Source organism: Dendrobates tinctorius, unplaced genomic scaffold (assembly GCF_039654945.1).
Source record: "Dendrobates tinctorius isolate UK_male_01 unplaced genomic scaffold, ASM3965494v1 ptg000046l, whole genome shotgun sequence".
Classification (NCBI taxonomy): Eukaryota; Metazoa; Chordata; class Amphibia; order Anura; family Dendrobatidae; genus Dendrobates; species Dendrobates tinctorius.
In genome coordinates, this window is record NW_027361714.1 from 46,828,416 (window position 1) to 46,851,394 (window position 22,979).

General features: G+C 43.3%; 1 protein-coding gene across 2 annotated transcripts in view; it reads right to left on the bottom strand.

The window, feature by feature from the left end:
• MAP3K5 (mitogen-activated protein kinase kinase kinase 5) overlaps positions 1-22,979 on the bottom strand; it is a 339,184-nt gene that overhangs the window by 156,955 nt on the left and 159,250 nt on the right. For both annotated transcript variants that reach the window (XM_073575888.1, XM_073575887.1), the window contains exon 7: positions 18,855-19,025. In XM_073575888.1, the coding sequence (XP_073431989.1) occupies positions 18,855-19,025 (171 nt within the window). The remainder of the gene's footprint in view (positions 1-18,854; positions 19,026-22,979) is intronic.

Below are 22,979 nucleotides of genomic sequence, written 5' to 3' on the forward strand. Positions count from 1 at the left end.
ACACAGTTCCGCCTGCGGTAAAATTGATAAAGCGCATTCTTTGGGTCAGTACGGTTTTAGTGATACCTCATTTAGGTCGTTTTTTTATGTTTTGGCGCTTTTATGCAATGAAAACAATTTTATATAAAAATAATTATTTTTGCATTGCTTTATTCTGTGAGCTATAACTTTTTTATTTTTTTGCTGATGATGCTGTATGGCGTCTCGTTTTTTGCGGGACAAGATGACGTTTTCAGCGGTACCATGGATATTTATAAGCGTCTTTTTGATAGCGCGTTATTGCACTTTTTGTTCGGCGGTATGATAAATCATTTTTTGCTTCGTTTTTTATTTTTATTTTTTATGGGGTTCGCTAAAGGGGTTAACTAATGGGACAGTTTTATAGAGCGGGTCGTTACGGACACGGCGATACCAAATATGTGTACTTTTATTTTTATTTTTTATTTCCAAAAAGTGAATTTATTAGGGAATTTTTTTTTAAAATTTATTTAGTGATTTTTAAACAAATATTTTTACACTTTTTTTTTTTAACTTTATTACATTGTCCTAGGGGGGACATACCTGTCATGTGACAGATCGCTGATCTGTCACATCACAGATCACTGTGACAGATCAGCGATCTATCACAGGCACTGCACAAGGCTTCCTCCTTGCCTGCGCTTTGCAGGCATGAGGAAGCCAGCTCCCTGCAGGCCCTCGAAGGTCACCACGTGGGCGCCGCTGATCGCTGTGACGTACTATCCCATCCCTGGGAGTTAAGTCCCAGGGCACATGGACGGGATAGTACGTCACATGACAGAAAGGGGTTAATATTCGGAACTGTATGATGGATTTTTTTTAAAAAAAAAGCAAAAAGAAACAAAGTACTTGGGGGAGCAGTAGAAATAAATAAATGGAGAAATCGCTACATTTCACTTGGTAACATGTCCTCTTTAAAGCTATACACAATTATGCCTTCAAATTTTGAGATAATATTGTGCTTTTCTTAATGGAACAGCCTAATACATCTACAAAAATATCACTACTTTTACATTAGTTTTTAGAGAGTAATTTACATATTTATATATTGAATATCATATTCCTCCTCCTCTTAAAGAAAATACTTTTGACAACTTTTTTTACTTCAACTGATTTTGACTTACCGTATTTGAATTTTCTCTATTATTTTTTATTTATGAACATTACCTATATCTTCACTGCAAACTCAAGATATGGCCACACCTGTGCTTTATAAAGGAGAAAATAAAATCTCTCTTCTCTGGAAGCAATGCCCTTTAACCCCTTTGAGACGGAGCCCTTTTTCGTTTTGGCGTTTGTTTTTCGCTCCCCTTCTTCCCAGAGCCATAACTTTTTTATTTTTCCGTCAATATGGCCATGTGAGGGCTTGTTTTTTGCGTGACAAGTTGTACTTTTGAACAACACCATTGGTTTTGCTATATCAGGTACTCAAAAACGAGAAAAAAAAATTACAAATGACATGAAATTGCAAAAAATGTGCAATTCCACAACGTTTTTTGGGATATTTTTTTTTTTTTTACTATGTTCACCAAATGCTAAAACTGACCTGCCATTATGACTCTCCGGGTTATCATGAGTTCATAGACACCAAACATGTCTAGGTTCTTTTATTTAAAGGAAATCTGTCACCACTTTTTTTGCATGTCAAGTAAAAATATGATTGGATTCAGTGTCAACTATGCATTATACCAGTACTTTTCATACCCCTTGACTCCCCACCTTTGATCAATAAATACCTTTTATATTTATCACGCAGTGTATGTAAATCTCCTCGGTCCAATGGGTGGGGCTTATTGTTCCTCTCCCCCCCCCCTCCTGGTTTGCTCTACACATTTATTTGGAGTAATTCCTGCGTGCACGTAGATTTAGCGCGCGTGCGCATTCAAATGGCCTCCCGTGCGTGCGCAGTACGCTTTTCCCAACTGTGGGCAAAGCATAAAATCATTCTTGCGCATACGCCATTACGTTCTATGGCCTGGAAGTATTGCGATACTGACACCTGGGGGCAAACTTTTCCCCGAATACCTGACATATTGGTGGCAGAACGGTGGGATCATAGAGCAGTAACAGATGAGGAAAAGCCCATACATAGGTGAGCTGACTATCCTTTTTTTCTTCATATGAGTTAATTAAAAGTAAACAATGATCCTGGGTATAAAAGCCAAGGGTGGGAGAACATTTCAGGAGTGGAGAGACATTTACTTCGCCCCTCACACCTGGTGACCCAGAAGCCAGTCCAAGCGCATATCGTGCTGCTGCGGAGGTCCAACCGGAGAATGCCAGCCCTACTCACCACCAGGGTAGTGTGGACCCCCACCTGCGGATGGCCTTGGAACAACTCCACGTAGACGATCGTGAGGAACGTCTGAAGCTGATTTTGCAATTCCAAGAGCGGTAAGCCCAGAGAGAGGCCGAGCGGGAGTGGGAAGAGAGACAGTACCAGCTGGAATTAGCCCGAATCCAGGGGCAGAGGTCTTCCCAGCCCAGCAGTGAGTCCAGCATAGCTCTGTTCCTTAAACCTCGGCGAGAGCTTTTTCCTGTGATGGAAAAGGGCAGGGACTTGGACATTTTTCTGCAGGGATTTGAAAAAGCCTGCAGACAGTACCAGCTGCCCGAGACCCAATGGGTCCAATTTTTAACCCCAGGTCTCATAGCAAAAGCTCTGGAGGCATTTGATACGCTCCCTTAAGACCAAGATGGAGACTATGAGGCCATCAAGCAGACCCTGATAAAGAAGTACCAACTGACTCCTGAGGTCTACTGTAAAAAGTTCAGGAACCTCTAACATGGCCCACACGACTGCTACAGTGATGTGGTGCATGGACTCAGAACCCACTTTGACAAGTGGATCCAAGGACTGTCAGTGACAACTTTGAGTAGCTGAAGGACCTGATGATAAAAGACTAGTTTCTGCATCTTTCTCCGGCGAATGAGGTGCAACAGTTCGTGATGGACCAGGAGCCAAAAGATGCGGACAAATCAGCACATATCGCAGACACCTACGAAGCCAACCGTAAAGCTGAGGTGCGGAAGCAAGTCACCGCCAGCTGGAAAGGGGGTAAGCCATCAACCAACCCCAGTTCCCCTACCAGATGACTCACCGGAGGCCTTGTCCCCTTTTGCCAATGCCAGGCCTACAACTTATTCCTGCAAGTGTTATTTATGCAATCAGACTGGACATCTCAGCGCGACTTGTCCGGAGAAGCAGAAGAACCCCCCAGTCAAGGCCTCAGGGCCTAATGCAGCAGTTCTTTTTGTGGGTGGGGAGGTTGGGAGGGCCTGTGAAAATGTGCAGCACATCACCATGGGGAACAAGTTCACTATAGGCCTCAAGGACACCGAAACCAAATGAACCCTCATCCGACCCGAACTGGTGGCCCCCGAAGAGATTATTCTGGGGAAAACCCTGACTGTCACCGGAATTGGGGGCCGTCCACTGATGGCCCGGCGTTTTATAGATTGGGGTGCTGGAAGCGGGGTTGTCCAAAAACTTGCCGCACACGTTTTGTTGGGAACAGATTTAGGGAGGATGGTTGCATATTATGTCCCTGACAGCCCCCCTGTTATGAATGGGTCACCGAGAAGAAAAAAGCAAAACTTTGCAAAGCTTCTCTAATTTGTGTAATTAACAGCACCTGTAGCTTACCTGTGGCACCTAACAGGTGTTGGCAATAACTAAATCACACTTGCAGCCAGTTGACATGGATTAAAGTTGACTCAACCTCAGAATAGAACTCCAAGTAAATCAAACTTCTGTGAAATCAAACTGTCCACTTAGGAAGCAACACTGATTGACAATCAATTTCACATGCTATTGTGCAAATGGAATAGACATCAGATGGAAATTATTGGCAATTATCAAGACGCACTCAATAAAGAAGTGGTTCTGCAGGTGGGGACCACAGACCACATCCCAGTACCAATGCTTTCTGGATGATATTTTGGTCACTTTTGAACGTTGGTTGTGCTTTCACACTCGTGGTAGCATGAGATGGACTCTACAACCCACACAAGTGGCTCAGGCAGTGCAGCTCATCCAGGATGGCACATCAATGTGAGCTGTGGCAAGAAGGTTTGCTGTGTCTGTCAGCATAGTGTCCAGAGGCTGGAGGCGCTACCAGGAGACAGGCCAGTACACCAGGAGACGTGGAGGGGGCCATAGGATGGCAACAACCCAGCAGAAGGACAGCTACCTCTGACTTTGTGCAAGGAAGAACCGGAGGAGCACTGCCAGAGACCTCCAGCAGGCCACAAATGTGCATGTGTCTGCACAAACGGTTAAAAACCGACTCCATGAGGATGGTCTGAGGGCCCGATGTCCACAGATGGGGGTTGTGCTCACAGCCCAATGCTGTGCAGGATGCTTGGCATTTGCCACAGAACACCAGGATTGGCAATTCGCCACTGGCACTCTGTGCTCTTCACAGATGAAAGCAGGTTCACACTGAGCACATGTGACAGACGAGAGAGTCTGGAGACACCGTGGTGAGTGATCTGCTGCCTGTAACATCCTTCAGCATGTCCGGTTTGGCAGTGGGTCAGTAATCGTGTGGGATGGCATTTCTTTAGAGGGCTGCGCAGCCCTCCATGTGCTCTCCAGAGGTAGTCTGACTGCCATTAGGTACCGAGATGAGATCCTCAGATGCCTTGTGAGACCATATGCTGGTGCGGTTGGACCTGTGTTCCTCCTAATGCAGGACCGTGCCAGACCTTTATGTGGCTGGAGTGTGTCAGCAGTTCCTGCAAGATGAAGGCACTGAAGCTATGGACTGGCCCGCCCATTCCCCAGAGCTGAATCTGATTGAGCACATCTGGGACATCATGTCTCGCTCCATCCACCAATGTCATGTTGCACCACAGACTGTTCAGGAGTTGGCGGATGCTTTAGTCCAGGTCTGGGAGGAAATCCCTTAGGAGACCATCCGCTGCCTCATCAGGAGCATGCCCAGGTGTTGTACACTAGGGAGGTCATACAGACACATGGAGGCCACACACAATACTGAGCCTCATTTTGACTTGTTTTAAGGACATTACATTCCACTTTAATTGTGTGTGACTCCAAATCCAAGCCTCCATTGGTTAATAAATTAGATTTCCATTGATGATTTTTGTGTGATTTTGTTGTCAGCACATTCATCTTTGTTCAGAACAAAGTATACAATGGGAATATTTCATTCATTCTGATCTAGGATGTGTTATTTGAGTGTTCCCTTTACTTTTTTGAGCAGTGTATATAGAGGATTAAATGGTTTTTAAATGATGTGTACAGTTTTGTTTTGTTTTACAATGCCATTTTAACATGAGTTTTTACATAGAGAGAACTACTGTATGTAAAAGCTTATGTTAAAATTGCATTGCATATGGATTGCATACGCATGTCATACACAAGTCATACAGATGTTCCGTGGAAAAAAAAATGCACGGAAATCGCATTACACTCGCAAAGCACTTGTCCGTTTTTTCAGTCTGGAAATCGGACCTTTTTTTTTCTCCCAAATGGCAATTATATGAGTAAGTATCTAATCACAATGGTAATAAATTCCCATACAAAGATAAATAATGTGCACATGATGAAATAATACTGATATTAATCAAACATGATGAATAAAATAAAGTGCAAAAGAATAAATGAAAGAGAATCAAATACCATCCAGTCTGGCACTCCACTGCACCCCATACACACACCACTCCAACGTGCATTTCACTACCGCTTCATCAACTCTCCCTGATGAAGCGGTAGCGAAACGCGTGTTGGAGTGGTGTGGGGGGGGCAGTGGAGTGCCAGACTGGTTGGTATTTTGATTCGCTTTCATTTATTCTTTTGCACTTTAATTTATTCATCATGTTTGATTAATCTCAGTATTATTTCATCATGTGCACATTATTTATCTTTGTATGGGAATTTATTACCATTATGGGATTAGATATTTACTCATATAATTCACATTTATTTATAAAAAAGATTTATTACATGTTTTTCACTTATGACATGGTGTTTTATCATTGATTTTTGCGCTTGTGCACTTTATTTGCTATGTGCATTAGTATACATTTATGTATGTTACTTATTTTATGTTATATCCTTTATTATATATATGAAATTGAGTCTTTACCGATTTGTCTGCCGTTCCATGCCCCTCACATCACACGTATGAGATTTTGTTATTACCGTATATTTATTTTTTTAATAAAGATTTTTTAATATATTCTTGTGTACATCATTTTTGGTATAGTTGTGTATAATCATATTTTAATTATTAATAAAATCATATATACTTAGTAGTGCTTGGAATATTTTTTTTGGGTTAATATTTGCTTTGGTATTCCTAGTTGTATATTATCTACTTATTTATGGTATTTCTTTCCTATATAGTGTTTCACTCGGCCATAAAGGCCACACTGGTGGAGGGCTGCAGTGATCGATGACTTTGTGGAACTTTCTCCCATCTCCCTCCTGCATCTGTGGAGCTCAGCCACATTGATCTTGGGGTTCTTCTTTAAGTCTCTCATCAAGTCTCTTCTCCCATGATTGCTCAGTTTGGCTGGACAGCCAGGTCTAGAAATTATTCTGGTGGTCCCAAACTTCTTCCATTTAAGGATTTTGGAGGCAACTATGCTCTTAGGAACCTTGAGTACTGCAGAAATTCTTTTTTAACCTTGGCCAGATCTGTGCTTTGCTACAATCCTGTCTCTGAGCACCTTGGCCAGTTCCTTTGACCTCATGATTCTCATTTGGTCTGACATGCACTGGGAGCTGTGAGGTCTTATATAGACAGGTGTGTTCCCTAACAAATCAATGTGAAAAATGAGGATGAATGAACTCCTGGCATAGGTGGTTTCCTTCATTGGAGACTGCCCTTCCCGTGGTTGTTCCTTCCCGGGGAAAGACCTGGCTAGTCATTGCTTGCGTTGAGAAACACGTGATGGTGTCTCCGGGGCTTGTGTTTTGCATGCCTTTACAAATCAAGTCCTATCAGTTTAATTAAACACAGCTGGACTCCAATGAAGAAGTAGAACCATCTCAAGGAGGATCACAAGGAAATGGACAACATGTGACTTAACTATGTAATAACAGCCAATACGTCTTTTAACTGACCTGAGATATAAGAGAATAGCCTCCCCCATACAGGTGACAATCCAACAGCTGTCCGCTGTACACTATATCTGACACCTTGCTGTATCACAAAAGGTCAGTGTTGTCACTGTCCATATCTTTTTAACCCCTTATTTGCTGCTGTCAAAATTGATTATCTCAAATAAATGGTTAATAGATTGTGGGGGCTTCCGCTTTAATGTAATTGACACACCAAGATCATGATTGTGTGGTCCTGATGTTTGTCATAGCAGTTCATGGCCAAATAGTGGCCTTAGAGTCTGCCGGCTATAGCGGTCAGTTCAGAAGTTAGCGACATTTAGGTATTTAGGTAGTAAACAAACTTTTTCATTCCTGCTATACCACTTTGCATTAATTCCTGAAAATCCCCTGAAGGGTTAAATAAATTATTTGAAAGAAGTTTTCAATATGTCAGGGGGTGCTGTTTTTAAAATGGTATCACGTTTGGGGTTTTCCAATATATAGCACTCCCAAAGTCACTTCAAACCTGGATAGGTTCCTCAAAAAAATAAATTTTGTAAATTTCCTTGAAAAAATTACTGCTACATTTTTAAACCTCCTAAAAGGCTAACAAAATAAATCAGCATTTTAAAAATGGTGCTGATGTAAAGCAGACATGTGGGAAAAGTTATTTATTAATGTTTTTGTGTGGTATGACTATCTGGATTTAAGGGATAATCATTCACAGTTTGAAAATTGCAATTTTGTTTACATTTTTGTCAAATTTCTGATTTTTTTTAATAAACACAAAACATATAAGCCTGAATTTACCATTATCATAAATTATAATATGCCACGAGAAAACAATTTCAAAATCAATGGGATTTGTTGAAGAGTTCCAGAGTTATCACCACATAAAGTGACATTGATCAGAATTTAAAAAAAATGGCCCCATCACTAAGTGGTTAAATATGAGTGTCTGAGCAACAGGTCTGAATAATTGTGACCACGTGATATTTCAGTTTTTCTTTAATAAATTTGCAAAAATGTCTACATTTCTGTTTTTTTCCCAGTCAAGATGGGGTGCATAGTGTACATTAATGAGAAAAAAAATGAACTTTTTTGAATTTACCAAATGGCTGCAACGAAACAAAGTGAAAAACGTAAAGGGGTCTGAATACTTTCCATACCCACTGTAACGTTCTTCACTGACAAGAGATGTGAAATCAATAGATCTCAGTCTACTTAAGTAAATATGAAAAAAGGAAGTGGTTATGATGACAGCTGTGCCCTAAAGACAACAGAACCACAAGAATAAAAAGTCTATACAACTAAAAGAAAATGTGGGAAAAAAGCAATTTGTTTTAACTGTAATGTTTTCATATCACAATAGTAACACACTGAATCCAAGAATCCTAAAAATATCAATATATGGTAGGGCAATGGCTTTGCGATTATTTTCTCATGCCGAATCATCATAAGAAAACAATCACAGAATTCTGCAAATGCCTCCGGTAAATCGGATCATGCACACAGCCACACAAGCCTATGGGTATGTGTTAAACATCAGACTGCACTCGGATGACATCGGGTGCAGTCCAATTACAGCAGACAGAGAATGGAGAAGATGGAGAAATTACATTCAGTCTTACCAGCACCTGTGACATGATTCTCTCATGCAACAGAGTTTTGTGACAGGCTCAGCTTCTGCTGAGCCGATTTTTTGAGTGGACCCTCTGCCTGGGCCGTGGTACCCACCCACCTATGGCGAGCTGACCTAGTGAGAAACCACCCCCTGTACAGGGAGCGTCAGGGGCAAGACCAAGGGGGTGAGCCACCACGACTGCTGGGACCAGACGGCCGGCTCAGGGAGACACTAGTGAGTGAGTGTCTGGCAGCAGGACGAGCAGGATGCAAAACATAAAGCGAGGTCACAGGGTTTCTTCAATAAACATGGTTTAAGCTTTAATCAGGTGCAAGGCATAAACAGTGAAACACAGCAACGTGCGTGCAAGGGCACGCCAAATGTTCAAGGCATAACACGTGCTAGAAAACATACCAGGGTCCAAGGCAGGGTACGTGCTAGGAGACACACCAGGGTTTCAAGGAAGGATGCGTGCTAGGAGACACGCCAGGGTCCAAGACAGGGTGCGTGCTAGGAGACCCGCCAGGGTCCAAGACAGGGTGCAATGGCATCGGACTCCAGACTGCTGGCAACGACCGACAGGATCCAGGCATCAGGCTGTGGAAATCAGCTCCGGACATCAGGTCGCAGTCATCTGGTTCCGGACCTCTGGCAGCGGTCGGCAGGTTTCGGGAATCCGGCAGGCAAGCCAGGGTTCAAGGCAGGGTGCGTGCTAGGAGCCACTCCAGGGTTCAAGGCAGGGTGCGTGCTAGGAGCCACGCCAGGGTTCCAAGGAAGGATGCGTGCTAGGAGACACGCCAGGGTCCAAGACAGGGTGCGTGCTAGGAGACACGGCAGGGTCCAAGACAGGGTGCGTGCTAGGAGCCACGCCAGGGTGCGTCCTAGGAGCCACGCCAGGGTTCAAGGCAGGGTGCGTGCTAGGAGCCACGCCAGGGTTCGAGGTAGGAGACACACCTCACTGGCCAGTGCACACGGCTGAGACACAAGCAAGCGGCACGACTAAGGCACAGGAAGCGAGCTAGGAAACCAGTGGGGTAACAAGGAAAGGCAAGGACAAAGCAAGGAGAGGAAACCTAGGCAGAAGCACAGAGCCGGGTACAGACAATACAGGAAAGGAGAGTGTGCCAGGAGGCACAACAGAGCAAGGCAGAAAACAGAGCTAGCAGCGGAGCGTAGGCTGAAGCCCAGAGCTGAGTCAAGGAAGAACCTTGGGACTAGCCTGGAAATGTGCTTGAGAAGCACCATAGGTCAGAGCAGGAATGGTGCGTGTGCCAGGAGGCACAACTGAGCACCAGGCAGAGAACAGGGCTAGCAGCGGAGCGTAGGCCGAAACCCAGAGCCGGGTCAAGGAAGAACCTTGAGACTAGCCTGGAAATGTGCTTGAGAAGCACCATAGGTCAGAGCAGGAATGGTGCGTGTGCCAGGAGGCACAACTGAGCACCAGGCAGAGAACAGGGCTAGCAGCGGAGCGTAGGCCGAAACCCAGAGCCGGGTCAAGGAAGAACCTTGAGACTAGCCTGGAAATGTGCTTGAGAAGCACCATAGGTCAGAGCAGGAATGGTGCGTGTGCCAGGAGGCACAACAGCGCACCAAGCAGAGCAAAGGTAAGACATGGCCAAGCAGGCAAAGGCAGAGAACACAGGAAGGACTACAAGTCAAAGCATAGCAAAGGCAAGACATGGCCAAACAGGCAAGGCAGAGTACAAGCACAGAGCGTGTGCAGAGACGCACGACAGGGCAAAATGCAGGGGCACAGAGTACGGGGAGCGACCGAGCAGACCAAGCAGCCATGCAGGGAAGCAACACAATAATCAGGCCCCGACCATAGGAAGGGGTGGTCTGATATAGGGCATTAGCACCTGCACTTCCAGGTCAGGACCAGGAGGGGACTTCCAGTTCAGATCCTCCAAGATCATAGACAGCATGGCTAGATCAGACAGGGCTGGACCATAGAGAATGTCACATGATCAGGGACTCCAGAAACACAGAGGTTAGCTGGGTCAGATAGTGCTGGAACATAGGAAAGGTCACATGATCAGGGGCTCCAGAAACAGAGAGAATTGCTGCATCAGACAGTGCTGGAAAGGTCACATGATCAGGGTCTTCAGGAACACAGAGAGGATTGCCGCAGGCAGAGCCAAGACAGCTGGTCACACAGCCACGGCATGCAGCCACAAGGTGAGGTGCACATGCACACTGCTCCACGCATCTTGCAGCACAACTGTCACGGGGTGCATGTGCACACTGCTCCAGGGATCTTGCAGCATAAGACATGAGAGACCTCCAGGGCTCCCGCAGGGACCCGGCACTGGGGGCAAAACGGCATGATAGGCATGGCAGGCGTGACAAGTTTGATCCAAGTGATATTAGCATCATCGGCCAGATTCTCTCCCATGACGAGTGTGACCCCAGCCTAAAGGGCTTGAGCATCTCAAATGTGTTTTACCAAAACAAAAAAACCTTGAAGCAGTGATAAATGTCTGATCTCTGTGGCACACTACCAAGGATCTCACAGGTTTGTCCACATGCTCAGTATTTGCAGATTTTTCTCCTGTAAATACTGATGTTTGCAGGAAAAATGCAGCATAGAATACATACGTTTTATGTTTTAAACCATTCATTAGTATGGCTGAAATCTGTAGCAAAAATGATGAAAGAATTGATAATGTTTCAGATATAAATCTGCAAGTAAAAAATAAGCAAAGTGTGCATCAGACTCTAAGAATCCCCTTCACTTTACTTGTACTAGGAAATCCTTCAGATTTTGTCACAGATCTGAGACAGAAAAAACATGACAAAACTGCAATGTGTGCACATACCCTTAACTGTCACTAGGGAGGATGCTCCTCAGCTCTCCCTTTTCTTACTGCATAATACCAGGGACTACAATTTGAATAGAGCATCAGTGGAGTATGTGTTGTGTCCTCCATTAAATGTCTATAGGACTGCAGGTGACAACAAAAGATAGCACTTGGCTGTTTGTTAGCCCCATAGAGAATAAGGTGAAGTTCCCCCTATTAATTGTTTGTGGGTTTTTGACACTGCATAATTTTGTTTCACTAAAAACATAGCTTCTTACATTTCCAGCAAAGTGGATGGGATTTATAGAAACCTCATGCCCACTGTGATATTTTAGATGCAAAATAAACGGACTTGGGGTGCATTCTTTTCTTTTGCGGGTACATTGAGAAATAGCTGTGGATTGTTCCCATAGAATTGCAGTGGATGCAGGAAAAAGGGAACAAGTATTTTTAATGTGTCTTCACTTGGCCTACGATGTGAAGTTAGGAGGATTTGGGGTTTGGGACTCCTGTTCAAGTGTATGATGGGGTACCAGCAATGACACCCCGCACAATTAGAAAATTATCACTTATCTTCTGGACAGGTGGGAAAGTCCTTTTAACCTCTAATATCCACTGTACATTTAGTGACAAAGAATGTATAACTGGTCGAGAGGTTGAACTTTATGAACCTGAATCTTTTTTCAACCTATGTAACTACAGGTATATATATGTATAGCTGTATGGAGAGGGCTAATGGGGTGAACTCGCCCCATACTCGGCAGGTAAAGGCTATGTGTAAGAGCTCATACTCACTTGCAAAGGATTCGCACGATTCTCGTGCGAGTCTCTCGCATGAAAACCTGGCACTGCCGCTGGCGCTGGGACCGGAGCGTGCGGCTGCATAGAAATACATGTAGCCGCACGCTCCGGTCCGAGTGCCGGCGGCAGTGCCAGGTTTTCATGAGCCCTTAGTGAGTATGAGCCCCTACAGGCAGGACTTGCCTCTAATGACTGTGGGTGGCACAAAGTACTGCCCACAATTGCTAACCTGTTAAATGCCGCTGTCAAACTCTAATACTGGCATTAATAGCGCGCCGCATGGAGAGGAGTCATTCTGTCTGAACAACTGCATGCCCACGACATGATTTTGGGTTGTCGATGAAGACCTCCCTACTTGTCATTATGGAGCTCCCTCTAAACCCTGCCTGTGACCGGGCTTTAAAGGAGACCATGACTTTCACTACATATAGGAATACTGTGGTATTTTTGTATATAGCAGTAGCAATCAGATGACTGCAGATTCAAGTTCACAAAGGGGACTAACAAGTACAGTGAAAAGCTAAAAAAAAGTTCATATCAAAACCTTTTCCCTCATTAACCCCCTTACCCCCAAGGGTGGTTTGCATGTTAATGACCAGGCCAATTTTTCCAATTCTGACTAATGTCCTTTTATGAGGTAACACGGTAACTCTGGAACGCTTCCATGGATCCCGGTGATTCTGAGAATGTTTTCTCGTGACATATTGTACTTCATGATCGTGGTAAAATTTCTTTGTTATGACTTGCGTTTGTTTGTTAAGGAAAAAAAAACGGAAATTTGGCGAAAATTTTGCAATTTTCCAACTTTGAATTTTCATGCCCTTAAATCACAGAGATGTGTCACACAAAATACTTAACAAGTAACATTTCCCACGTCTACTTTACATCAGCACAATTTTGGAACCCAAAATTTTGTTTGTTAGGAAGTTATAAGGGTTAAAAGTTAAACAGCGATTTCTCGTTTTTAAAACACCATTTTTTCTTTAGGACCACATCACATTTGAAGTCACTTTGAGAATTGTATATGATAGAAAAGAGCCAAAAGTGACACCGTTCTAAAAACTGCACCCCTCAAGGTGCTCAAAACCACATTCAAAAAGTTTATTAACCCTTCAGGTGCATCAAAGGAATTTTTGGAAAGTTTAAAAAAATGAACATTAACTTTTTTTCACAAAAAAATTACTTCAGATCCAATTTTTTTTATTTTACCAAAGGTAACAGGAGATAATGGACCCCAAAAGTTGTTGTCCAATTTGTCCTGCGTACGCTGATACCCTATATGTGGGGGTAAATCACTGTTTGGGAGCACAGCAGAGCTCGGAAGGGAAGGAGCACTGTTTGACCTTTTTAACGCAGAATTGGCTGGAATGCAGATCGGACGCCATGTCGTGTTTGGAGAGCCCCTGATGTGCCTAAACAGTGGAAACCCCCAATTCTAATTCTAATCCCAACCCCAACACACCCCTAACCCCAATCCCAGCCCTAACCATAACCCTAACCACAAACCTATCCCTAACACACCCCTAACCCTAATCCCAACCCTAATTCCAACCCTACCATAATCCAAACCCTAACCCCAACGCTAGCCCCAACCCTAACCCTAGCCCAACTCTATTTCCATTTTCCAATTAGGGTTAAACACTTTTTTATTTTATTATTTTCCCCAACTAAGGGGGTGATAAATGGGGGTTTGACTTACTATTTTTCTCATTTTGATCACTGTGTTGGGGTCTATCACAGTGATTAAGATGAACCGGCAGATCTCGGCGGTCGCACTGTACATGTGCCTGCCATTTTCTCCCAGAAGAAGCTGGCGGGGGACTTCAGGGGGCCTGCAGGGACAACGGAAGTACTCGGGTGGTGATTGGGGGATCCCATTTCGCTCTCCTCTGATGTGCGATAACATCAGAGGAGAGAGAAATTAAATGGAAAATTTGACTTTTTTTTGCGGCCGCCGTTATACCATTAACGGCAATCGCAACACCGGGGTCGGTAAAACCGACCAGAATCATGTACTCTGGGGTCTCAGCTACCCCTGGCAACCGAGACCCCAGAGAAATTCCGACGCTGGGGGGCGCTATAAACTTAAACCTCAGCACCGTTAAAGGGAATCTGTCACCACTTTTTTGGTTACCAGGTAAAAACATCATTCAATTTAGTGTTACCTATGCATTATACAAGTACTTTTGATACCCCTTGACTCCCCATGTATGATCCATAAATACCTTTTTTATTCCTCCCGCGCTGTATGTTAATATGGTCGGTCTGATGGGCGTGGCTTATTATCCATCTCTCCCCCTCCTCCCTTGCTCTACCTATTCCTTTCGGTGAATTTCTGTGATCGCGTAGAGTTTTTGTGTGTGCGCATTCAAATGGCATCTTGCGCTTGTGCAGTATGCTTTGCTTATGCTGTGGGCAAAGCCAAAAAACAGTATTGCGCGTGCGCCGGCATACACTTGAATGCGCATGCGCGGAAACTCTTCGCGATATGTGATATTATCAGAAAGGAATACGTACATTTACCGGAGGGAGGGGATGGAAAATAAGCCACGCCCATCGGACCGGACCGACCATATTAACATACAGCGCGGGAGGAATAAAAAAGGTATTTATGGATCATACGTGGGGAGTCAAGGGGTATCAAAACTACTTGTGTAATGAATAGGTAAGACTAAATTAAATGATGTTTTGAATGATGTTTTTACCTGGTAGCCCAAAAAAGCGGTGACAGATTCCCTTTAAAAAGCGGCGTTGTGGTTTAAGTACCCTTAACTGCTGCCGTTAAAAGGCGTTTCTGTGGTCGTTAAGGGGTTAAATGTAACTAATCATTCTCCTCGACGATCGCCGGCAGAGCAGGGGAGAATGACGAGAGCAGTGTTCCACACCCATCGCCGAGGAACAGCACTTACTGCAATGCTTCTTCCCTGGTGCCCGTCTGTGTAGTACTGATGCGGCACACACATGCCACACGTGTGCCGCAAGTATTACACACGGACACTGACATCTTCAGTACTGGAAATATCAGGACATGTGAAACAGGCGCTATAGCGGGCTTTTATGTTTGGCAGCTATCACACGCTAAAAGACGTTTTTTATTGCAAAAAATAGTTTTTTGCATCACCACATTTTGAGAGCTATAATTTTTTACATATTTTGATCCACAGAGTCAAGTGAGGACTTGTTTTTTGCGGGATTAGTTGACGTTTTTTTTGGTACCATTTTTTAATTGCATTTTATTATGATTTTTGGGAGGCAGAATGAACAAAAACCAGTAATTCATGAATTTCTTTTGGGGGGGCATTTATACCGTTCCGCGTTTGGTAAAATTGATAACGCGGTTTTAGTTTTCGCGTTAGTACAATTACAACGATATATAAAAAATAATTATTTTTGCATTGCTTTATTCTGAGAGCTATAACTTTTTTATTTTTCCACTCATGGAGCTGTATGGCGGTTTATTTTTTGCGAGACGAGTTGACGTTTTCAGTGGTACCATGTTTATTTACATTCGTCTTTTTGATTGCGTGTTATTCCACTTTTTGTTCGGCGGTATGATGATAAAGCATTGTTTTTTGCCTTTTTTTAAGGGGTTCACTAAAGTGGTTAACTAGTGGGACAGCTTTATAGGTCGCGTCATTATGAACGCGGCTATAACAAATGTGTACGTTTATTGCTTAGATTTTTTCCATTAGAATATTTATTGATATAGTAAATATTGATTTTTTATTATTATTTTTTACTATTTTTAAAATATTTTAAAAATTTTTTTTTACTTCATTCTAACTTTTACACTTTGTCCCACTATGGGACAATCATTTTTTGCAGGCTGATCGCTTCTATAGCATGCAGATGAAGCAGCAGCTGCATGCCATAAAAGCTGTCAGTGCTGCACACTGTGCACACTGATCTGAGAGACTTCCTGACATGCACTGCGCATGACAGGAAGTTTCTCACCTCTGGTAACTCGGATGTCATCATGACGACATCGGGTTACCATAGCAGCGATCGGGACCCTTTGTCGCGCTGCGGGGTCTCCGATCCCCTCTGCCTACTCCCAGAATGCTGCGATTGAACATTTCGGGGGTTAAAGTGCCGGGAGGGGTCAGTGACCACACCTGGCACTTAATAACAGGTGTCAGCTGTGAGAATCAGCTGACACCCGGCCATGAGCGCGGCCGATCACCATGACGTACTATCCCGTCCATGGTCTAATTGTGCCAGGGCACATGGACGGGATAGTACATCAGATGGCAGAAAGGTGTTAAAAACGAAGATAAATTATTTTTTTTTAAAAATTCACATATGTGGTATGGCTGTGTTGAGAAAAGTCTGATCCTTCAAAATACAAAAATAATTAACCAGATCAGCAAACACTGAAATTGGGAAAAAAATTCAACAATGCCAAAATAACTTTTTTTTATTGTCACAATACCACAAAAAATGCTGTAACAAGTAACCAAATGGTCATATCTATATCCCAAAATGGTATCAATATAAAATATCTCACCCTACAAAAATTAAGTCATCACATAGCTCCATCGACCAAAAAATGAAAACATGAATTTTCAAACGTCTAATTTTTTTCCCACCACTAAAATAATATAAAAAATGGGTTTGTTATCACCGTAATTGTACTGGTGAGGAGAACCATATCGCAAGGTCATTTTTACCACAAAATGTACACCGTAGAAACAATTCCCAGAAAACTGTCAAAATTGCAATTTTTATCACGTCACCGCACTTGGAATCATTTTCCTGTTCTATACATACATTTGGTAAAACTAATGATGTCATTCCAAAGTTCAACTTGTCCCGCATAAAAACAAGCCCTCACTTGTCTATGTGGACAAGAAATAATAATAAAAAAAAAAGTTATGGCTCTGGGAAGAGCAGAAAAATGAAAATGCAAAAAAACAGAAATTTGTCACATTCGTAAGGGGTTAAATAAAAATGCTCAAATAACATGTTAAAAGGAACCTGACAGCTGATAAATACTGCCCGATTCACGGGCAGCATGAATCAGATCGTGACTACATGGTTCCAGCTACAGTATATATAACTCTGAAACACTTCGGCATTTCAGAGAAAGACATACTTTAATAGCTGCCTGCCTGAACCGCAGATGAGGCTACTTGGACAGGTGAGTCCCTGGCGATTTCTCCCCACCCATTGTCACTGACTGACAGGTCTCTCCCTGCATAGCTGTAGAGTGAGACCGGTCACTCCAGGGCAACTATGCTTTTCTCTGAAGTGCCGCAGAATTTCAGAGCTATACATGGCTGAAATCATGCAGCCAGTGTCTTATGAATGCTGCCTGTGGATCAGGTTGCATGTACCAGCTGTTTGATTCTCTTTAACACAAAATCTGCTCCTATAACACCCTAATATAGCAGACAATACATTCTTACACTGGTGATCCTCTGCTGCTTGCAAAAGATGTCCAAGAAAAATCCACTCATGTCACGGTTTGGTGTAACAGAGGGTCTATGTCTGGCATCAATAGCTATTTTAGTCAATGACATCAGTCTAATACATAATATGTTTTAAAACTTGAGGTGATGGGGTCATGCAGATGCTCAAAGCTGGACCCTACACCCGTTCCTTTGCAGAAGTATTGCCTTCTACACAGTTTAGAAATGAGGAAATAAAATGAACATGTATAAGCACAACATGATGATTACTGAATATACAATGAATTCTACATATTTTATTGGGGCCATTTTTATAACCATTCATGCTGCAGATTTAATAGACTGGGAAGTGTTGATATTGTATTTTTCTGTGCTATGGCATACATTGATGTTTTTAAGCAATATATTGCTTTCTTCTCCTAAGTTAACGCTGCCACAGCCCTTCATTGGAAAATGAAAGCCAAGAAATTAATAAAACATGAAAATTCACAGATATTAACTATGTATAAACCACAGGCTTTTCAAGACTGATTAACACAGCCTGGAATATGATTGCACTTATACATTGCTAAATCCACTACTGTATTTTTCATCCATTATCTCCTGGTTGAACAACACTGCCATTAGTTTAGCTGAAAATGGAGTGTACCACAAATTGGATGTTGTGTGCCATACAAATATTACATACAAAAATACCATAACTGATTTAGTAATATGTGCAGGTAGTGTTCACATTGCACTGCGTCATCCAAGTAGTGTAATACATTATTTAGCAATGAAAATGTATTTCTAGAACATTTATCAACTGTCAGGAACAATTGTTTTGAAGATAAGCATACAGTATCCCTTTCCTGTAGTAACATATGCTTAATATTATACCAGAAGTCACCTGGAAGCATTGTTCATGTCATACCCAGAAGAATTTTTTTTTTTAAACTTAAAGGGAATCTGTCACCTATTTTCTCAACTATCAGCTGCCGGCACCGCCATCAGGGGCTTATCTACAGCATTCTGTAATGCTGTATGATAATCCCCTTGATGGCGGTGCCGGCAGCTGATAGTCGAGAAAATAGGTGACAGATTCCCTTTAAGTAGGCAGACTAAAGACTTCATTGCCCACTGACCAGTATGTGCCTTTGTCTCGGCTCTCCTCATCAGTGAAATTGGAATCCAGAAATGTATCTTTGTAGATTCTTCCCACCAAACAGTACACGTCAGAGGCAACTTGGTCTTCATGCTGTACCATTGGTAACATTATCTCCAGAGCTTTCTCCCTGTCCCCAGGGTTTCTCCTCCTAAACAAAAAATGAAATCACAAAATAGACCACACTGTAAAACAAAATACAGAAGGATAAATCCCCTTCCCTGAAGCTTAATTGACATGCCATATAGGATTGGTTTTAAAATGTTTAAAGAAAGAGGGTTAAAAACAGAAAACAAGCAATGTATAAAAGAAACAAACCAACTGGTGGAATTCACACACCCAAGCGAACTTGCAAAATTTCCACAAAACATATAAATTGTCTATTTGTTGATATGAAGTGAGAGTAACCGCCGAAGTTTGGTCTTTATTGACTTGGCTATGTGCGCACGTTGAGGATTTGCTTGCGGAAATTTCTGCATCTCTTGGCAGACAATGCAGTGGAAATTCCGCAAGTTTTATGTGCAGATTTCATGCGGATTTGTATGCGGATTTGTTAGCTATATAAAGATAAAATATTTTTTAAAAAAACAAAATAAAAAATGTAATTTTCCAGTCCAACCTCCATTGTTGATGTGCTTCAACCAAGATAGGCTCTATTCTAGATTCTCCACCCACACATTCTCCTTCTGACATCATGGCCTTTTAATAAATCTGCTGCGTTCTTGGCACCAAATCCACATGAAATCCGCAAACCTTTTTACACCTGCATATTTGCTGCACATTTGAGAGACTCAATGGAAGTCAATGGGTGAAAAACGCTGCATATCCACAAAAAGAATTGACATGCTGTGGAAAATAAAAAGCTGCAAATCAGAATGGAATTTTCCGCATTATGCATACAACAATTCTGGATTCTCATTGACTAACCTAGCTTTAGGAATCCTTGCGTTTTCGGTGTAGAAAAAACGCTGTGGATTCACAACAAATCGTGTGCACATAGTCGTAGGGTACATGCACACAATGTCTATTTTTAGGAGGATTCTGCATGGAACCCGTCTGAAAAGTAATGCAAATATAAATATACAGACACAGTGTAAAAGGTGACTGCCGGACACATTGTGGATGGGAGATATATGTCATAGAGGTGGTTGTCATCCATGATATAAACCTGGAGTAATGCTCTAGTACACATACTACTAAGAGGGGTTAATCGGCCATGAGCCATGACAAGTTGATCGTGAGAAACTGAATAGTTGGGCGGGAAGGCTGTTCTCCATTCCTGGGTGAGGATCATATTGTAAAATGAGACCTATGCCTGTGTGTGGTGGTTTGCAGACCTCCAGGATTGTGTGCCTTTGCAAAAGGACTAAGGAGCTGGACTCTATCCCAAGGGGGCGAACCCGCACTATTGTATGGAGTTTACTTTAGGCTTCACTTTGTGCAGGACAAGGGCTGTATTTAAATTTTCCTGTGATGTGCTTTATGAGGAATGACATAAAACAGCCGGACTTTTAAATAGCAACTGTTCCTGTGATACCTCATATCACTCCCAAGTGATTAGCATTATTACAACTAACTAGCATTGTTACAGCTAAAGCCTGTGCCAGCTGCTAAAGAAAAATGAATTTTTACTGCGCCAGCAATGAATATTCATTTCTCTTATAGCGCACACAGTGTCAGCAGCAGTCGCCAGCTTCCAACAGCTGCCGAGCGGTCACGGGTGCCTGCTCATTAAAGTAATGAATATTCACCACTCTCCACTCCCATAGGCATGGAGAGAGGTGAATATTCAATACCTTAATGAGTGGGGGGACATGTGATCGCTCGGCCGCAGATGCTGCTGGCACCGGAACAAGATGCTGCGAGGGCGCGCAGGGAAGGCAAGTATGATTTTTTTAATGCTTTTCTCATTGGGGCCATGCATACAAGGATGGGGATAAAGGAGCCATGCATACAAGGGTGGGGATAAAGGAGCCATGCATACAAGGGTGGGGATAAAGGAGCCATGCATACAAGGGTGGGGATAAAGGAGCCATGCATACAAGGATGGGGATAAGGAGCCATGCATACAAGGGTGGGGATAAAGGAGCCATGCATACAAGGGTGGGGATAAAGGAGCCATGCATACAAGGGTGGGGATAAAGGAGCCATGCATACAAGGATGGGGATAAAGAGCCATGCATACAAGGATGGGGTAAAGGAGCCATGCAGACAAGGATGGGGATAAGGAACAATGCATACCAGAATAGAGATTAGGGGACAATGCATACCCGGCTTGTACTCTAATGTAGTCAATACATTTTCAAAGTTTTTCGTGGAAAAATTAGGTGCCTCGGCTTATACTCGGATTGGCTTATACATGAGTGTATTTGTTTGCTTTTTGCTTTTTCTAATATGAGGTCATTATACTGTATGGATCACTATGTAGGACAATTTTATAGTATGGAGTATCGTGAGGCCATTATACTTCATGGAGCACTATGTGGGGGCGCTGTTGTGAATTCTCTTTCTGGGCTCCCTCTGGTGGTTACTGAAGGTAGTGGAGCTGGTCAGATTGACAGAGGTGTTGCAAGTTCTCTTTGTGGGCTCCCTCTGGTGGTTACTGGAGGTAGTGGAGCTAGTCAGATTGACAGAGGCTGGCCACCTGATAATGATGATGACGATTGGAGATCTGGGGTTTCTGACTGGTGTATTTAAGACAGCTGACTTCCTTCCATCCCTGCTGGTGATTTTCTTCCTGTGCCTTCTTAGGTCTGAAGTCTCCTGCTCTGTTCCTGCATGGTTCAGCTAAGTGGTTCATTTGATTATCTTTTCGCATTTGATCTGGTTTTGTCTATCTCTGCTTTGTGCGGGTCAAGCTTGCTGCTGCTGGGGCTGTGCTGGATCACCGCTAATATGTTACTGCTTGTGTTAGTTTGTTCTGTCCCCTGTTATATTGGTCTCTTTTTGCTTTGCTTTCAGAATATACCAGAGTGCTGATATAGTGGGGGCGAAGTCGTGTGACTTCAGTATTTTTTGTGCATCAGACGTGTTGGATTTTTCAGGGTTTTTTGCGTGATTGCAGACAGTGTCTTTCCTTTTCTGTCCTGTCTAGTCAGATTGGTCCCCATCATTTGCTCAGTCTATTTTTCTGCCTGCGTTTGTGTTTTCATCTTTTCTTACCGACAATATATGTTTGGGGGCTATCTATTCCTTTGGGGTCTGCTTCGGGGCAGTTTAGATTTTACCTTTCTTGCTTTAGGCTGAGTTAGCTCTCCGGCTGTGCCGAGGCATCTAGGGCATCGTAGGTTCGCTCCACAGCTAATGCTAGTTGTGTGGATAGTATCAAGGGTCTGCAATCCGCTTAGTTACCAACCTCTCTGGTTTTCTGGTGGCTTAGCCTGGTCCTGCTATCCTCCTCGGTGACCCATTCATAACAGGGCCCATTACACTTTATGCAGGACTACGTGGGGGCCATTACATTGTATGGAGGACTATGTGGAGCCATTATAGTCTATAGAGATTGTGAGAATCATGTGGGAATAGTGGATGAGGGCAGGTATATCTCGCCCAGATTCCTTTCCTATGTGGCCTAGTCTGGTCAGTATCGCACCTGCTTGCTAATGAATAATGGGAGGTGGATATAAAAGGATGCCAGGTGGTTGTGTGAGTGTCTCAGCCTGGGGACACAGAGAGCCTGTCTGTGTGAGACACACGTGAGTGAAAGCAGTGCCCACTGCAACTGTGGTTTGGCTGGACGGGAGAAGCCCGCCAGTTGGTAGTTAGGTTGTCCATTGTTTAGTTAGTGCCGGACAGGCAAGGGTTTGTTTTATGTTTTATTTCCTTTTTGCATTGCTTTCACCATTAACAAACCTGACCCAGTGTCAGTTGTACCCGAATCCCAGCTCTGCGCCTGAGTTTCATGCTGAACGCACGTGACCTTTGACCCCAGCAAAGGCGATCCCGGACTGTTTTATCACATTGTGGTGGAGAACGCGGGCATCACGTTGCAAGCATGAGCATGGAGGATGTGGTGAAAGCGCTGGTACAGTCCACCGCCGTCCAGCAAGAAGCTAATCGGGTGATGATGGCCCAGCTGAAGGAGTTGGTGGACATGACAGTTACC